At 38.0% G+C, this 17,770-nt stretch overlaps 1 protein-coding gene across 1 annotated transcript in view; it reads right to left on the bottom strand.

Annotated features, from left to right (window-relative positions):
* Window positions 1-2,535: 2,535 nt before the first annotated feature.
* LOC143286008 (5'-3' DNA helicase ZGRF1-like) overlaps window positions 2,536-17,770 on the bottom strand; it is a 35,457-nt gene continuing 20,222 nt past the window's right edge. Inside the window, exons 14-24 of the mRNA XM_076593548.1 lie at window positions 16,914-17,000; window positions 16,527-16,575; window positions 15,732-15,809; window positions 13,454-13,555; window positions 12,490-12,573; window positions 11,586-11,714; window positions 10,726-10,937; window positions 5,449-5,577; window positions 5,018-5,127; window positions 4,168-4,341; window positions 2,536-3,488 (exon numbers count right to left, since the gene is read on the bottom strand). Coding sequence (XP_076449663.1) covers window positions 3,283-3,488; window positions 4,168-4,341; window positions 5,018-5,127; window positions 5,449-5,577; window positions 10,726-10,937; window positions 11,586-11,714; window positions 12,490-12,573; window positions 13,454-13,555; window positions 15,732-15,809; window positions 16,527-16,575; window positions 16,914-17,000 — 1,360 coding nt within the window. The 3' untranslated portion in view covers window positions 2,536-3,282. The remainder of the gene's footprint in view (window positions 3,489-4,167; window positions 4,342-5,017; window positions 5,128-5,448; window positions 5,578-10,725; window positions 10,938-11,585; window positions 11,715-12,489; window positions 12,574-13,453; window positions 13,556-15,731; window positions 15,810-16,526; window positions 16,576-16,913; window positions 17,001-17,770) is intronic.

The raw sequence follows: 17,770 nt of genomic DNA, 5'->3' as shown, positions 1-17,770 counted from the left end.
TTGACCAAACGTGACCTTCTCCCAAGAAATGATAGATAACTCGCGCTGCATTCAATTGTGCTGCAGGCAAAAACAGTGCTGAGGGTCCATCTGGGGTAAATTGAGTTTTTTGCACCAGTGCACAGTTCAACCTATAAATTACAACATATCTCGCTATTTTTGCCAAATTCAAACTGTAAATTTGAAAATTTAGTTAATTTCCAGCACCTATGTGTCAATATTGCGGAGCAATTATCCCGAAAAACAGCATATTTTACATTAATATCTATTCGATATCTTAATATAGTACATTAACAGCAAAGAAAAAGCAATACTAAAAATAAACATGCAGGTAAATATATAAAACATAATAAATTGGAAATGGAAGATACTAAGAGGGCAAATAACTGAAATAAAGAATGAACAAAAATGGGCCACACTCGGCGAACTCCTGCGCACCCATCCACACTGACATATTTAAAGTATTAAAAATAAAATAAAATAAGCCCCCCAAAAAACAAAAGTTTATTTCAATTCTTAACAAAATCAAAATTTAGATGTGCATCATTCTAATTTTGATGTAAAAGAAATGAAAACAAAAGAAGCTTTGTTTGTTGTGAGATCAAGAGGAAAAACCTCTTTTACACCCCAAAACAGACATTTAAAATTACATTAGTATTATCATCAAGTGTGAATATCATTGCCCAAAGCATGCACAGACCCTAATCTGATAACCTGCCTAACTTTCACAGGCATACAGCTAAAACGAAACCCCGTTACTAGGGAAAAATCTCAAGAGTCTGCTGCAAAACTTTAAAGCTGTTTTTCTCAAAATGGCTGCCGCACTACTGTCACACTTTGAACTACCATGACTTCTACATTTTTTTTTTTTTACCTAGGAACAAGTTTTATACATCATTAGAAAGGTCTTTACCCCTGAAAGCGGAGTATGGCTGCCTATATGGCGGGGTAAAAACGGTCATACACGTAAAGGCCCACTCGTGTGCATACGAGTGAACGTGGGAGTTGCAGCCCACGAACGCAGAAGAAGAAGAAGAAGAAACGTCTTTTTGTCTTCTTTCCAATGGTACATATATCTCTATATCCTCAAAAATCGACTTATCTGTCATTTTGTAGAAGCTGGTCACAAATGTCTCTGAAAAGACTTTCAGGACTCAAAGTAGCTTTTCTCCAGAAGGCCTGAGAAAATGGGAAGGGGTGTGAATATGAAGTACAGAAGACAAGTAAGATGGGAGAGAACCTTCAAGTGATGATAAGCCAAATATGCCAATTTTGTACAAAATTCTATAATGGATGAGCAACCAATGAAGTTATCTTCTTGAGACAAAAACCACCAACAAGGTGCAAGAAAAAAACCCCCACTTCCCATGCAGACAGTACACTGTCCAGAAACTATGATGACTAAATATCTGGGTGGAGTTTTCAGTCACGTCAAAAACTCTGGAAGTTTCTCCTCTAGAAGCCACATGGCTGCATTCTCAGTGGGCTGATATCACAAATCAGGCTTCACAGAATTTGTTAATCACAAATCAGTCTTCATACAATCTATTACAACACAAATCAGTCTTAACAGAATTCGTTAAACTGTCTATTGCATACACACCCCCAAACTGAAATATCACAAAATACCAGTTTTGCTTGAATCAAGAAGTTACTGTTAAACATGTCCACAACACTTAATTGCTGTTTCGCACACATTCTGAAGATTATCACTGACTGCTTTTAACACACATACTTTGTGCAGAGATGTGGAAATGATCACAAAGAACAGAAAAGAACCAAATATTCTGAATAGAAACATCCAGCACACTGGCACTCTTCCACACACTGGGTAGTGAAATGATCCATCACAAAAAAAGGTAGCTAATACATTTCAAAGAAAAGCAACAGCAATACAGGGAATGAAAAATACAACCCAACTCCTTTTATAATGTGAAATCCAACATTATAGGATCTACATTGTTGAGATTAGTGACTTGAAACCATAAACATTTGGACATAGATTTTAATTATTATCAAAAACACAACCACCTCCATCTTTCACTTTATGACATACACATTACACAGGCAGTGTACAGTGCTTCAATGTACATATATTCTGGCAGTGTACAATGCTCTCATTTTCATGCAAGTCTTCACTTCCTTTCTCATGAAAGTTACAGACAGGAATATTCTTCAATTTAAAGAAAACCACTTTGATGACAACGCAATAATTACTTGTCAGTAATACACGGCTGCTGATTCTGCACTAACAGTGCCCTGAAAAGTAGTGGTTTGGTAGGGAGTGTGTTGACTGAATGCACCACTGTCCACATCACCTTACCATCGGTGGGCCTGCTGTGCTGCTTTGGTTGGTTTCATTATGTTTTCTGGCCTGACCAGCACATTGGGTTATGCAAAGGTCAGGCATCTGCCCTTTTTTTTTCTCACCCCCCAAAAACAGCAGATGTGAAGTTGAGTACATGGGTCAATCTGCATGCTTTGACACCTTGAAACTTAAACTGAAACTTACCCCAGTCCAGACACCAGTTAAAATATACTGGTCTCAAGGCAGCTTCATCCCACCTTTCTCCCCTTCCCACACTTTGGTTTGGGTCAGGTCAACTCCTTAATCTGACCTTTCCTTGCCACATTCGAGTCTTATCATCAGTCTCTCTATTTCTTGTTCCATCCATGAAGTTTATCCTGTCTAGTACTTTTTTCTTTTGTTCTTTTTTTTTTTATCTCCTGCTGCTCACTCACACCCTTATATGAACAGGGAAACTAAAGCAGGTGTCATGCTTGTCTGGTACGTGCAGTGGATTCAGTGTGTTTTATGTCTCTAGTATGTGCAGATTCAAGATCTTAAAGGCCCTCTTCTTTTCTTCTCTTGAACATCCTCAACATAGCCTGCTTTTTTGCTTCAGTGCAGAAAACCTCACAGTCTGTTGGATCTCAGCTACATCTAAATTGTCAACAAACACGGTCACATTGTAACAATCACAAGTGACATAAATTCTAATGATGACCAACTTTAACCATTTCCCAATTCAATTTGCATTTTCCTCATACACCATCAGTGACACTGAAGCCATTCCAAACATTATTCATTTGAACCATATCAGTTTTCCAAACAAGTATATTCTGCTTGTCACTCTGCTTCATCAGTTCTACTTGTCACTGTTGTCCACAATTAAACCAAACCATCAGGCAGAAAGTCATCGTCAGATGAATCAGCAGCCTTGTCCTCCTCCTCCATGATAACTAAAGGCTTCACACGCCCTGCTTTTGAACGTCTGGGTTTTATCTCGGGACTGGATCCTTCACAATCACCAGGAGTTTCTGGCATGGTATTTTCTTCTTCCATGTTGACGTTCCAAACCAATGAGCTTCCAGCTGATCTGATGATGAGCAAGGTGTGTCCTCAGATTCCACATAAAGTGCTGGGCTTGAAGTTTTTGACTTAGGTGGGGAGGATTTATCTCTTGCTGTCAGATCTTCAGCAGAACCTGCAACAGATGTGAAAGTAATTAGTCTGTTTTGTTTTAACATGTTTGGGTTTTGTTTTTGTTTTTCAGAGGTGGGGTGGGGGGTGGACTCAGAATCTTCTGTGCTCGTTACTTTCATGCTGCTCTTCTCAAATGCTTCCTGCACACTCATACCCTCGCAATTTCCCAAGACTTTCTGCCACCACTAACAAAAACAAGAGCGGCTAACAAAAACAGTGACCTTGACCTTTGACATATCACCTCTCTTATGACATCATCATCAAGGGGATTGCTGGAAGGTCTCAATCACCTAATCTCTAACCATGACTGGTTCCTATACTGCTTTTGCCTTGAAAGTGCGAACAAAAGTATTACCATGGACACACATACATACAAGTGGACACACAGAGATGAGGTAATTACATTGATGGTTTGTAGATGTGAGCCAAATATTGATAACCAAAGTCTGCATCAAGTTTGAAATTAACTAACAAATACCACAGAAATGAACACAGCAAGTTTCCCCACTGATAATTTTTTTATTACTTTCAACAGTTTCAGTTTTCAAGAAGGTGTCAAAGCATGCAGACTGATTAATACATGTTACACCACATCTGCTCTGAAAAAAAAAGAAAAAAAGCAGATGCCTGAATTTCACATAAACTCAACACTCTGGTCAGGTGTGGAGGACAGACTGTACCTTTCTGAAAGGTTGCCTTTCTCTTTCTGGCAGCCTTGGGCTGTGGCTGGTCAGCGGCGCCTTGGTCAGGGGGCTCGCAGGACATGCTATGCTGGTCTTCTTCCTGCATTCGATCCATGGCGGCCTGCAGCTGTCTCCTGGCACTGATGGCCGACACCACACCGCCCGCAACAGCTAGGAATGGATGGATAAAGCAGGGTCAGTGTGGCTAAAAAAAAAGCAAAAAAAGCAAGGTCCAATGTCCACGCTTAGACAATACACAGATATGTGCAAATAACTCTTGTGTTTGTAAAGCACTTAGAGCTTGGTCTATGACTGATGAAATAGGCATAACATAAATATTCATATCAACCATCAATATATTCATTGTGATATGACTTTGTGGAAAAAAATCACCAGTGAAGAAGGCGTGATGAAGCACCAAACAAACAAACAAAAAACAGAAGAGTAGAAAAATAGTGCTCCAGGGCCTGCATGCAACTGATAAAAAACAAATCAAAACCAAACAAAGGGTCAGTGTGGCCTGTTTCTCCTCTTAGACTGTTACTGTCATTTTGTTACGTCAAAAGCTAATATATACATATACATATGTATGTATGTATATTTACTATCTATCCGTACTTCATATTGACACAGTTTAATGAAATTAACACTAGTTACATAATACTCTTCTTCTAGATGATTTCAACCATGAAGAAACAGATAAATAAAATGCAGCTGTATCACTTGAAAACATCCTCAAAGAGACAACATCCATCGTTTCCTACCTTCTCATGTGTACAGTCATGTGCACGATCATACAGTAAACAGTTCAGTCACATGTAAAACAAAATTTGGAATGTAACATTACCTTGGCAGTGACTAAGAACTTGGGCCCATCGCTTGTTGCCATAGAGATTTTTCTGATGTCCTACAATCAGCATGTGATGGCGAGCTCTCGTCAGGGCAACATTCATCCTCCTGGGTGGAGCAGAAGGATATCACATCACATTCAAATCTTGTCAAGCAGTCACAGCTGCTTGTTATAAATATCACGAACGATCTGCTCTGCTGCTTCGTGGTCTTATCAGAATGTATGCTATTGCTAATTAACAAATTCAATATTTACCATGTTGTTATTCTGCGTTATTCACAGTTTCAATTATCAAAAAGTATTTCCAGAAATGTCAAATACAGTTTCCTCAGTCTTTTTCATATTTGACAAATCCATGTTTCTTCAGTTATAAAATACATCTTGACAACATGATTTATCACACAAAAGTTAAAGAGAAAATCACTCACTTGTCACTGTCAATGAATCCAACACTGCGTGTTCGAACACAGGACAGGATGATGATATCACGCTCGCCTCCTTGAAAGGCATCCACGGTGGACACTTGTACTCCAATCAACTCTTGCTGTGCATCACCTCTGACAGAACATGAATATGGAAAACTGTCAGCTACTGCATAATATGAACATGGTAAACTATCAGCTACTGCATAATATGAACATGGTAAACTATCAGCTACTGCATAATATTAACATGGAAAAAAACAGTTGTCTACTGCATAATATAAACATGGAAAATTGTTAGCTACTGCATAATATTAACATGGAAAAAAACAGTTGTCTACTGCATAATACAAACATGGTAAACTGTTAGCTACTGCATAATATTAACATGGAAAAAAACAGTTGTCTACTGCATAATACAAACATGGTAAACTGTTAGCTACTGCATAATATTAACATGGAAAAAAACAGTTGTCTACTGCATAATATAAACATGGAATTTTGTTAGCTACTGCATAATATGAACATGGAAAACTGTTAGCTACTGCATAGTATTAACGTGGTAAGAACTGTTTGCTACTGCAATAATATTAACATGAAAAAAAACCTGTTAGCTACTGCACAACATTTACATGAAAAAAAAAACTGTTAGCTACTGCACAACATAACTATGGAAAACTGCTACTGCATATCATAAACATGGAAAACTGTTTGCTGATGGATAATATAAACCTAGAAAACAGTTACTGCACAACATAAACAAGGAAAGCTGTTTCCTACTGCACAATACAAACAGAAATCAGTTTGCTACTGCACAATATAAACATAGAAAACAGTTTGCTACTGCACAACATGGAAAACTGTTTGCTATTGTACAATATCAACATGGAAAACTGTTTGCTGATGGATAATATAAACCTAGAAAACAGCTACTGCACAACATAAACAAGGAAAGCTGTTTCCTACTGCACAATACAAACAGAAATCAGTTTGCTACTGCACAATATAAACATAGAAAACAGTTTGCTACTGCACAACATGGAAAACTGCTATTGTACAATATCAACATGGAAACAACTGTTTGCTACTGCATAATATATGTGCTGCTGCACAATAGAAAAATGGAAAACTGTTTGCTAATGCACAACAAAACATGGAAAACTTTGGTACTGCACAATATAAACATAGAAAACAGTGTGCTACTGCACACTTTTTGTTGACCAATTTACAGTTTTTAAAAACAAAAACACAAAAACCGAACAATATACTTTCAATAATCTTCTCTTTGGTGGAAACAAAATTGTGAGATGCCATCGTTAGATATGACTGAAGGGGTTGCATTGCATGTGAAAAAAACCCTTGTCAAATCATGTTTGTTTGCTGTTATCAGAAGACACGGAAATGTTTTTGAATGAAGTTAAGAACCACACACTTCCAGGCTTCTCTTTCGTTCAAAGAAAATTAGGACACCAGAGAAACAGTGAACACAAAATGAGAGGCATATTATCTCATCTGACGCAACTAAAGGGCAACATTTATGCTCTCATAAATTCCCTTTCATCTACCCCAGGTGTTAAGACTTTTTTTTTTTCACTGCCACAATCAAAAGAAAATACTTTTTCACCTTCACTTGCCACCCCCCTGTTAAAAAAAAGGTGTATGTGAGGATGTGTATGTGTTTATCAACAAGAAAACTGGACATATTATCAAATAGTCGTTTCATAAATTTTCAGCCACAGACGCTCTAATACCTTTATTTTATATCAGTCTCTAAAGCATGTCATTGTGATAACATATTTCCTCGTTATCTCCTCTGCTCTTGAAATTCTACTACTTTCAAAGGTTCTAACAACCCAGTTAAACTATTTTACAAAGATTTGGAAGAAGAAAGAAAAAAAAAATCAAACAAACAGTGAAAAGCCCAAGATTTCTTGACCTTAATAATAATAATAATGGTATTTATATAGCGCTGAATCTTGTGCAGAGACAAATCAAAGCGCTTTTGCACCAGTCATTCACACGCATGCATAACTCTAAAACTGTAGAAACTAAAGACAAGGAAGAGGCAGGCAAGGGAGGCTATTTTGGGAAGAGGTAGGTTTTAAGGCCAGACTTGAAAGAGCTGAGTGTGGAGACTTGACGAAGTGAAAGAGGAAGTTCATTCCAATTGCAAGGTCCAGAGACAGAGAAAGAACGGCGGCCAACAGTCGAGTGTTTGAATCTGGGTATGCATAAACAGAGTGGATCCGAAGCCGATCGTAGTGAGCGAGGTGGAGTGTAGAGGTGAAGGCAGCCGCAGAGATAGGAAGGGGCAGTTTTGTGAATATATCTATAACATAGAGTGCTGATCTTGTACTTTATTCGGTGTGAGACAAGGAGCCAGTGGAGATGTTGCAAAAGAGGAATGATGTGCTCAGATCTTTTCTTTCTGAAGACGAGTCGGGCAGCAGAGTTTTGTATACGCTGAAGGGACTGAATGGATGAAGCAGGCAAACCAGACAATAGAGAGTTACAGTAGTCAAGGCGAGAGAGAATGAGAGAAACGACAAGTCTAGATGTTGCGTCAGTGGACAGATATTTCTGGACGGCACTGATGCACCGCAGTTGACAGTAGCAGGACTGACATGTCTGACTGATAAATTTTTGCATGGACAGTGTATTGTCAAGGACTACACCAAGGTTCCTGACTGACCTGGAAAGAGGGAAGGATGTACTGCCAAGTTTGATTGTGTCAATTGTGATGGAAGACAGTTTTTGTTTAGTTCCAATGATCATTGCTTCAGTTTTGTCCGCGTTCAATTGTAAGATGAAGATGGGAAAGAAGGATTGAATGGTCTATCGTGTCAAAGGCGGCTGACAAGTCAAGAAGAGTGAGAAAGGAAATTTTTCCTGAGTCGGAAAACAATCAGTAGATTGTTCAGAATGTGGAGGAGAGTGGTTTCGGTGCTGTGGTCAGCACTATAGGCAGACTGAAATGGGTGGATGAGATTGTTGAAACAAAGGTGGTTGTTGAGCTGTTTCAGGACAGCTTTTTCAAGGAGTTTGGACATGAATGGAAGATTAGAAACTGGTCGATAGTTTTTCAAAATATTTGTGTCAGGTTGGGTTTCTTCAGAAGAGGCTGGACGATTGCAGTTTTGAAAGTGGATGGAAACGTTCCAGTGAGAAGGGATGAGTTGACAATATTGGTGATTGTTGGGAGAAGTTGTGAGACACACTGGGAAAAGACCGAGGCTGGTATAGGATCGAGCTCACAGGATTTTATTGTCATTTCTTTCAGGATTTCATTCACTCCTGTTTTTTTTTTTTTTGTTTGTTTTGTTTTGTTTTTTCATTCACTTCTGTTTCAGTCAATGGATTAAAGGAATGGAGAGGAGTACCGCTGAATTGAGGATCAGGATGAGCAGGTTGGAAAGACATTTGGTCTAAGATGGTACGAATATTTTGGACTTTGTCGAAAAAGAAAGAGGAGAAGACATTGGGGAGTTCAGATAAAGTGTAGGCAGAAGGAAGAGGAGTCTTTCTTGCAGTTCCAGAAGATTTGACATGACAGAGTAAAGAGATCTGGTGGATGTGGCATTGAAAACTTGACAAGAAAAGAAGTTTGTCTTTGCTGATGAGAAGGAAGGAAGGAAGGAATTTTTGTTTAATGTCCCGTCACACATATCGGTGATTGAAGACATTTTGTAAAAGTATTATGAATACATCTGAGTATTATCGGTTAGAAGGGGTGGGAGATGTGGATGAATGGAGGGTTTGGGGAAACTGGGCAAATGAGGGTAAAAATGTGGGTGAAATTTGAAAGAAAAACAAAACAAACAAACAAACAAAAAAACAAAAAAAAAACCCCCCTCTAAATACAGTTACAGGAAATTACTTAAAGGACTTCGTAAAAGAGAAGTCGTTAAACTGACAAGCGAAACAACTGATAATGAATGCAAAAAGTCAAAAACATCAACGTTCTCAGTCACTTGTGAAGACACACTTTCGTGTACAAAAGGCTTCATCAAGCTACAGTGAAAAATTATATGCTCAATTGTCAGGTTATTAAAGCATATACACTTGACATTAGAACAATACTTGATCCGTGAGATCATATGTTTGACTTTATTTATTTGTTTTCGGAATATTTGATTGTGGACTTGCAGTTTTGTTGATCGCCATCGTCTTTCCAGTTGGCAACGTTTGCGTTTTGCAAGTTGAATGTCTTGTGTGTACCATGGGGCGGAAGGTCTGTCAGGGAGCATGCAGGTAGTGGGGGGTGCATGTTCATCCAGCAGTTGAGAGAGGACAGTGTTGTAATGTGTAGAGACGTCGGTACGGGAAGAAATTTTGGAAAGGCGTTCAGCAGCTTGAGAAGAAAAAGTGTTACTGTTGATGGATTTCAGGTTGCGGCAAGTAACAGAGTTTTTGGTTCTGGTAGGTTTTGAAATATTAAGCAAGAATATAACAACAGAATGGTCGGAAGAAAGTTTGTCAGTTACAGTCACTGACGCAACCATGGCATCTGAGTCACGTGCGATGAGCCAGTCCAACGTATGGCCAGATCTGTGTGTCGGTTCTGTAACGAACTGAGAGAGAGAATGAGTGGACACCCCGCCCCACACCCCCAAAAAGAAGTTATAACAACAACCCAACTGGACTATTTAACAATGATTTGAAAAAAATTGAACAATAAAAGTGAAGAGTCCAAGATTTCTTGCAGTGTGTGTGTGTGTGTGTGTGTGTGTGTGTGTGTGTGTGTGTGTGTGTGTGTCTTTTACAATTCAGAAAAAAAAATTACATATGCAGGTAGTTGTATGTGATCTATGGGGAGAGGAATATTCAATTTCAGTGAAATAATATTTCAAAATGTATGTAACTTTTGTGTCATTTGACTTAAGCACACCATTCATTTTTCAATGTAAGGCAAGATATACTTTACGGTACTTCTTACACCCCAAAACCTTTCTCCCCCCACTGTCCCTCTCCTTGATTACTCATTTCACCAAAATCATGTAGAGAAGAAAGAATAAGGACAGGCACACACTGAGACAAAAACTAAAAAGACTAAGCCTTGTGCTGAAGTTTCCTTCCTGACACACACAAAGTGCATTTTAAGTTTCCAAAGTTTTCTAAAAGACACACACACATGGAGATGGAAATTTCTGAACAATGATTCAATAAAACACACATATGCTCACATAAGGGTACACATTCACATGGAATTCTAGCAAAAGTGTAAGCTACATACAGAAAACTAGAAACCAAATCAAACTTCTAGGGTACTGCACACACGCTTACTTTGAATGCCTTATGATATCAAGAATACGACGAGCCTGTGCCTTGTAAAGGGTGATAACTCCCACAGAAGCAGGCTGTAATCCATGGACCATAATAACTGACAACAGCAGACCAACAAACTGGGCTTCAGCCTCATTGGTGAAACTGCCACTGGAGTCCGTCATTTCTTCTCCATTGGACACGTCATAGAAGCACAATGTTGGGAACAAATCCTGAGAAGAAGAAAATGAAAGAAAAAAAAAAGCTGATAATGTAATTTGTTTCTATGATGTGCAACTCCTGCTCAGAAAAATGACACATACTTGTAGGAAATACAAGAAAATTGTATTGTCCATTAATAACAATGTTTTCAAGTCAGCCCTGGAAAACAGTGTGTCTATGTATGCATGTATGTATGTGTGTATTCTATCAATCAAAATACTTTTAAATAGTGGAGCTTTAATCATATATCTATGTTTAATTATTGTAAGCTGTTTTATGCCTATTCTCTTTCAGTGATTACTACATGTGTATGATTTTGAATATTCTATGTGAGGTTAATGTCAGCCTAGCATTTAAGCATTTCATTTCTTTTATGTATTTACACTGAACGGATGAATCCTGATTTACACCTGGAGTACCATTCAGAGACTGGCCCAAAACGGACAAGAGTGGCGGTTCTTCTTGCTGACAAGAGTGGCAGTTCTTGCTGCCCTACACACCAGAGGGGCTATAATGGGCAGTAAGTATGTACTAAATGAATTTGATTCTCACGCATTGTTTATTTAACCTACACCACACATGAATTTCTCTTATTTGAAATAAAAAAAGTAACAGACAAGACAACAAAGTATTGCGTATTGTGTCCAAGAAGAACTGACCAGGACTGGCTGCCTGGTGTCTGCGGACACTCCGTCCACCAGCTGACCCTGGTAGAAGAGGGAGTTGGACACGGCACTGATGGTGGGGTGACACCTGTACTGGGTCCTCAGTATCACGGGGCTGTGGCCCTGAAATTATTTTTATCAATATAGATGATGATGATATATATGAAAATAAAAAAGTAACAATAATACTAAGAATAGTAATGATAAGTTAATTTATTCAGCGCAGAATCCCAAAAAAGAAGTTCAAAGCGCTATACAATACAATAGTAATAATAATAATAATAGATATATTTATATGGCACTAAATCATCAAAGAACTTTCACATCAGACTTTTTTAACTCGCAACCATAGGTCCAAATCAGAAGAATGAAAAACAAAACTTATGAATATATGGAAACAGAATGCAAGAGACTCCAAAATAATGAAATGATAATAATAAGAAGAAAAGTATATATATAGCGCTAAATCTTGTGCGGAAACAAATCAAAGCAGTTTCACACACAAATTTCACATGCATACATAACTCTGAAAGAAAAAGATGAAATACAAAACTTTTAAACACATGTAGGTAGAAAGCTAGAGAAAACAAAGACAGAGTTTGGAGAAGCTAGTTTGGAAAGAGGAAGGTTTTCAGGCCATACTTGAAACAGCTGAGTGCAGGGGTTTGACGAAGCAAATACCAGACCTCCACTTCAGTTACCTCCCTGAACAATGGAGTGGTGACACACTTATCAAAACGTACCATTTTGACCAGTCGAGAAGCTAGTTTGGAAAGAGGAAGGTTTTCAGACCAGATTTGACAGAGCTGAGTGCAATGATTTGATGAAGCAGATACCAAACTTCCACTTCAGTTACATCCCTGAACAATGGAGCAGTGACATACTTATCAAAACGTACCATTTTGATCAGTCGGTCTAACAGTGTTTGCTCCAGCCCTTCCCCGTGGGCTGCCTCAGATCCTTGGAGTGTGGGATCCAGTTGCTGCAACAAAAACAACACAACTTCATGAACAAAACAAGACAATTCCATGAACTATTCAACATTTCAAAGCATAATCTATTTAAAAAAAAAAAAAAAAAAAGTTTATAATAGTTAGTCTATATAGCACTTTCCTCTCAAAGCGCTTTACAACAAGATGTTGGTCAGACACAAAAGCACGCACTCACGTAAATACACATACAGGCACATAGACACACACGCAAGCACGAATGGAAGAAACAGATGTGGATTCATTGAATACCGATATGAAATGCAGTTCCTTTATAAGTACGTAGAGCCTGCTTGAAAAAAAATGTCTATTTAGATTTCGTTTATAGGATGTGAGTGAGGGACTGAAAAAGGCAGTGAATTCCTGGTTTGAACAGATGAAGAACTAAAAGGTCTCCCACTGTGCTTCTCTCTGTTTGCTATAAATAATAATGATAATAATAATACGTTTATTACATAGTGTCTAATCAAATGATTTTGCTTTCCCAGAGACTGTGATGTCCATCTAACGAACAAGAAGAAGAAGAAACTAGTTTGCTCTAAGCGCTTCATAATACATACAGTTCCAATTAAAAAAAAAACATGCTACATGTTACAACATCTATCAAGACATGCAGGCAGGCCCAACTAAGTGAGCAACAGTACAAACTATGACAAGACAGTGCATAGTCTAAGTTAAATGTCCAAACTGTATGCACTAGATATACATAACGACAGTGCATCAAAAGACTAATGCAGTGCATCAAAAGTTTAATGTCCAAACTATATGTTCTATGTATACATAACGACAGTGCATTAAAAGAATAGTCTGAGTCAAACGTCCAAACTGTACGCACTATATGTACATATGGATGAAAGATGCTTCCCTCCTTACCTTAGGGTCTCCTACCAACACCAGTTTTTCACAGGCAGAGCGGGCTATGGGCAGCAGGGAGGCTGGCTCTGTCATCTGACTGCACTCGTCCAGGATCACAAACTGCACACACAGTAAGGATCATGCCTGTTAGGGTAATGTTATCTATTTACTTATCTATTGATTTATTCTTTTTGACCATGCCTGTCAGGGTAATGTTATCTATCTGTTTATTTACAGATGTATTCTTTTTCATGCATGCATAAACAGTATAGGGGCCATGCCTATTATGCTGACTTTATCTATTTACGTGTTTATTTATATATTCTTTTTCTGTCATGCACAATGTAGGAACCATGCCTATTAGGATGATATTATTTATGTATCTATTCTTTTTCAATCTTTTTCTTCTGCGTTTGTGGCCTGCAACTCCCACGTTCACTTGTATATTTGCGAGTGGGCTTTTATGTGTATGACCGTTTTTAACCTGTCATGCTGGCAGCCATACTCCGCTTTCGGGGGTGTGCATGCTGGGTATGTTCTTGTTTCCATAACCCACCAAATGCTGACATGGATTACAGGATCTTTAACGTGTGTATCTGATCTTCTGCTTGCATATATACACGAAGGGGGTTCAGGCACTAGCAGGTCTGCACATATGTTGACCTGGGAGATCGCAAAAATCTCCACCCTTTACCCACCAGGCGCCGTCACCGTGATTTGAACCCGGGACCCTTAGATTGAAAGTCCAAAACTTTAACCACTCAGCTATTGCGCCTGTCTTTTTCTATCAAGCACAAACAATACAGGAACCATGCCTATTAGGCTAACATTATTTATTCATTTATTTTTTCTATAATACACAAACAAAACAGGAACCACACCTATTAGACTAACATTATGTATTCTTCTTTATATGTTTTTTTTTTCTATCATGTTATAGTTATGGCTGAAAGAAAGAACCACAGAAACGGCTGAAAGAAAAAGCCATGAATCAAGTGATCATCACTGCACTGACATCCCACTTTGAGCAGAAACTGCCTTATTTTAGTAAGCATAAACTGGTGTTAGAACTAAAGAATATAAAGACACAAAATATCATCTGCTTACAATATTCTTGAACATGATAATGAAGAAAACCAAGTGCACCTTTACAATTATTCTGTCTTAAACTGACGAAAGGAAAAGATGCTAAAAAGATTAGTAGAATAATAATAATTAAAAATAAAAATAAAAGAAAAGGGGAGGAATGTGTGTGTGTGTGTTTGGCAGGATGGTGGTGGGGGTGTGGGGGTGGGGGGAGGGGGAGGGGAGGGGTGTGGGGGGTGAGGGCAGAGTGGAATCAAAAACTTTATGAAGACAACAACTGGGGGCCATTTGAATTCTCTCTCAGTGAGAGAGCTATTAGTTAAGACTGACATGTCTAGGGTTTCATCCTCTGTGGACTGGTCTCAGCAATGACGGTGAACAATCTCCACTTAGTACATGATCAAGAGAGACTATCTACAATTAAGTGGTGATCCCTATCACAAACGGATCCAAATCCAAATCCAAAGACTACAAAAAAATATTATTTAAGGTTATAATTGGATTAGGAAGAACACAAAATGAAGAAATATTTTGTGAAAAATGAAAAGAAAAAGAAATTGTAGCTAAAATACTACTACAACTACTACTATATGATAGTCAGTTGTGTCCGACTATAACCATCAGAACAGCAGAGGAGGCAACTGCTGTTCCAACTATTTGGGCTAGAATTTGATTATAGTGGAAAGTGTCTTGCCCAAGTTACATCCCCACTTTCTCGGCCCAGAGGGTTTTAGGACAGTCAGCGATGGGATGGTTCCCAAACGCCAACTAGCCCACAAGGCTGCAGCACTAAGAGCCAGTGCAATTTTGCCTCCTAGTTTGAGAGTCATAATCCTTCACAAAAGACTAAGCTGTAAATGATTTCCCATTGACTGGAGCTCTCACTTTGCTGTTGGCCCAAATGTAAACTGTAAATTTATGTCAATCTGTGATATAAGCCGAGAGTTGGGCCAACTACCACCACTAATAATGACAATAATCATCATAAAGCAAAAAGCTTTACACCTTGTACTTCTGGAGCCAAAAGGATGTGCAAAGGGACATCAGAAGGCGTGGTCAGCTAAGCTACATGTCATGCAAACACACACTGACACAGATGAAATGTGCAGGTCCAAAAAGAACCTACCCACTGCCCAAAGCATACACAAACACAATTCACTCACAGGAAACTTCATTTTGTCCAAGCACTACACAAACACAATTCACTCACGGGAAACTTCATTTTGTCCAAGCACTGAAAACTGCAGGCAGCACAGGTCACGCCCACTACACGCACCGCTCCCAGTCTCTGGACATTCGGCATTCAATCATACATTTGAAAAATGTGAAATCAAAGTCTTCATTTCATTTCTAACAAGAAACAGATATCATCAGAATCAGGAGTATCTTTGATCCTTATATTTCACTTGTCAAAAAGTTGGATATGCTGTGTTGCATGTGTGATGTTTGTGTGTGTGTGTGTGTGTGTGTGTGTGTGTGTGTGTGTGTGTGTGTGTTGTGAGTGTGTGAAGTGTACACTTTAGTGATACTGTAAACAAAGACAGGAGGGAGAATGGCATGTATCTGGGGTGAGGGCATTCAAACTTTCCTTTATCAAAAGTAGTGTGTTATCCTCTTGAGAGATGCAAAATTTGTTTGGCTGTTTCTTGAAGTACATTAGTGAAGTAACATTTCATGTTACTGAAAGAAAATTCCTGACATAAAATATATGTAAATGAGCACCCTTTGGAGGTATTCAAATTTTCGTCATAGATCAAATTCAGTTTTATCTATTTTTATTTTATAGTTTTATCTTCTTTTTTTTCCTTTTTAATTTTTTATCAGACTTAACTATAACTTCATTTTTATTCATTTTATATCTAATCTACATGAAGGCATTACATAAAAGAAATCAACACAAAGAATAACAAGTGGCATTACTGTAACAGTTATTTGTCAAGAACATGCCAAAGCATCTCACAAGACTGGATTTAAACGACAATGAAAGAACTTAGTGTAAACTTACCTTCCTATTCTCTCCAAGCCTGTGTCTTTCAATACTCCTCCTTATGCAACTGAAACAATTTATCTCTGTACAGCACCATATATTTTAGGAAGTGCTACACATTTTCTAACAAATGACAAAGTGTTTCATCTGATAATTACACCAGCTTTTATGATAAGCACCAGTATGAGTGACAAATATCAGAAAAAGCAATCCTGAAATATGTTGAGCAGAAATGCAAATTCAAAGAGGGAACTTTTATCAAATTCAAAAAGGAACTCATTTTATCCAACAAAGATATGTCAGCAAAATGAATTAATCTGAACTGCTATAATTGATTTTTTTCCCACAAAGGAAAAATACATTTACAACTGGAATGCACTGAAGAAGTAAGTGTGTAATACTTACTGTTTTTCAGCTGAAGTGATATCTTGACTTTTCAGCATTTCTTGAAGGTCCTTCAGTTCTTGATTGTCACTTCCACTGGCATGCATGCTATGTTAGCATGTGTAAAGAAAAGTCAATGACTGCTCTTCAAACATCAGCAATACACATCGTATAAAATAATTCATTCTATATTAGATTATGGATGTTTATGCTGACAGCCATAAAGATGACATACAGTGACACACAAACAACAGTAAAACAATATACTGTGTAGTAATAATGGTACATAAAAAAAACATGCTTTCATGTATGTGCTTTAGTTCTGTCTATGCAGTTCTTGCTGAAAATTGTTGCTATCAGAAGCATCCAGCTCTGAAGAATGTTTCGAAAAAAACATCTGAAAGCTTGTGACAGCAGCAAGTTACTGAAGATTCTGCAGATAATTCAACAAGTTACAAAAGAATTCTGCATTTGAGTTACAACAAATTCTGCAAATATCACAGATATAAAACAAATTTAAACAGCAGAATCAAGAAACAACTTCCTTGTCTTGATGACATAAAGTGATACAACAAAAGGAAATCAACAATACAGATCACATGAACTGATACATCCACTTTACTTCACCAGTTCGCTGATGCACAAAGCATCATGCTCTTCAATCAGTTCTAAGCAGATAATCTTTCTTTTTTTTCTTTTTTTGAATAACATGATAATGATCCCCCAAAGTGCACTATCTAAACAATTACAGAGCCAAGATACAGTCTCGTTTAGCACTTGTGTTTGTTACAACTGAAGCTGGACAGAACAAACAGGTGGAATGGAAAAGCTTGAATATCATTTGCATTATAAAGTAAACAAGAGCTTTAACACTAACT

The sequence above is a fragment of the Babylonia areolata genome, chromosome 1, assembly GCF_041734735.1.
Source record: "Babylonia areolata isolate BAREFJ2019XMU chromosome 1, ASM4173473v1, whole genome shotgun sequence".
NCBI lineage: Eukaryota > Metazoa > Mollusca > Gastropoda > Neogastropoda > Buccinidae > Babylonia > Babylonia areolata.
The sequence above is the reverse complement of the archived record's forward strand: the minus strand, read 5'-3'. Positions and strand labels throughout refer to the sequence as shown.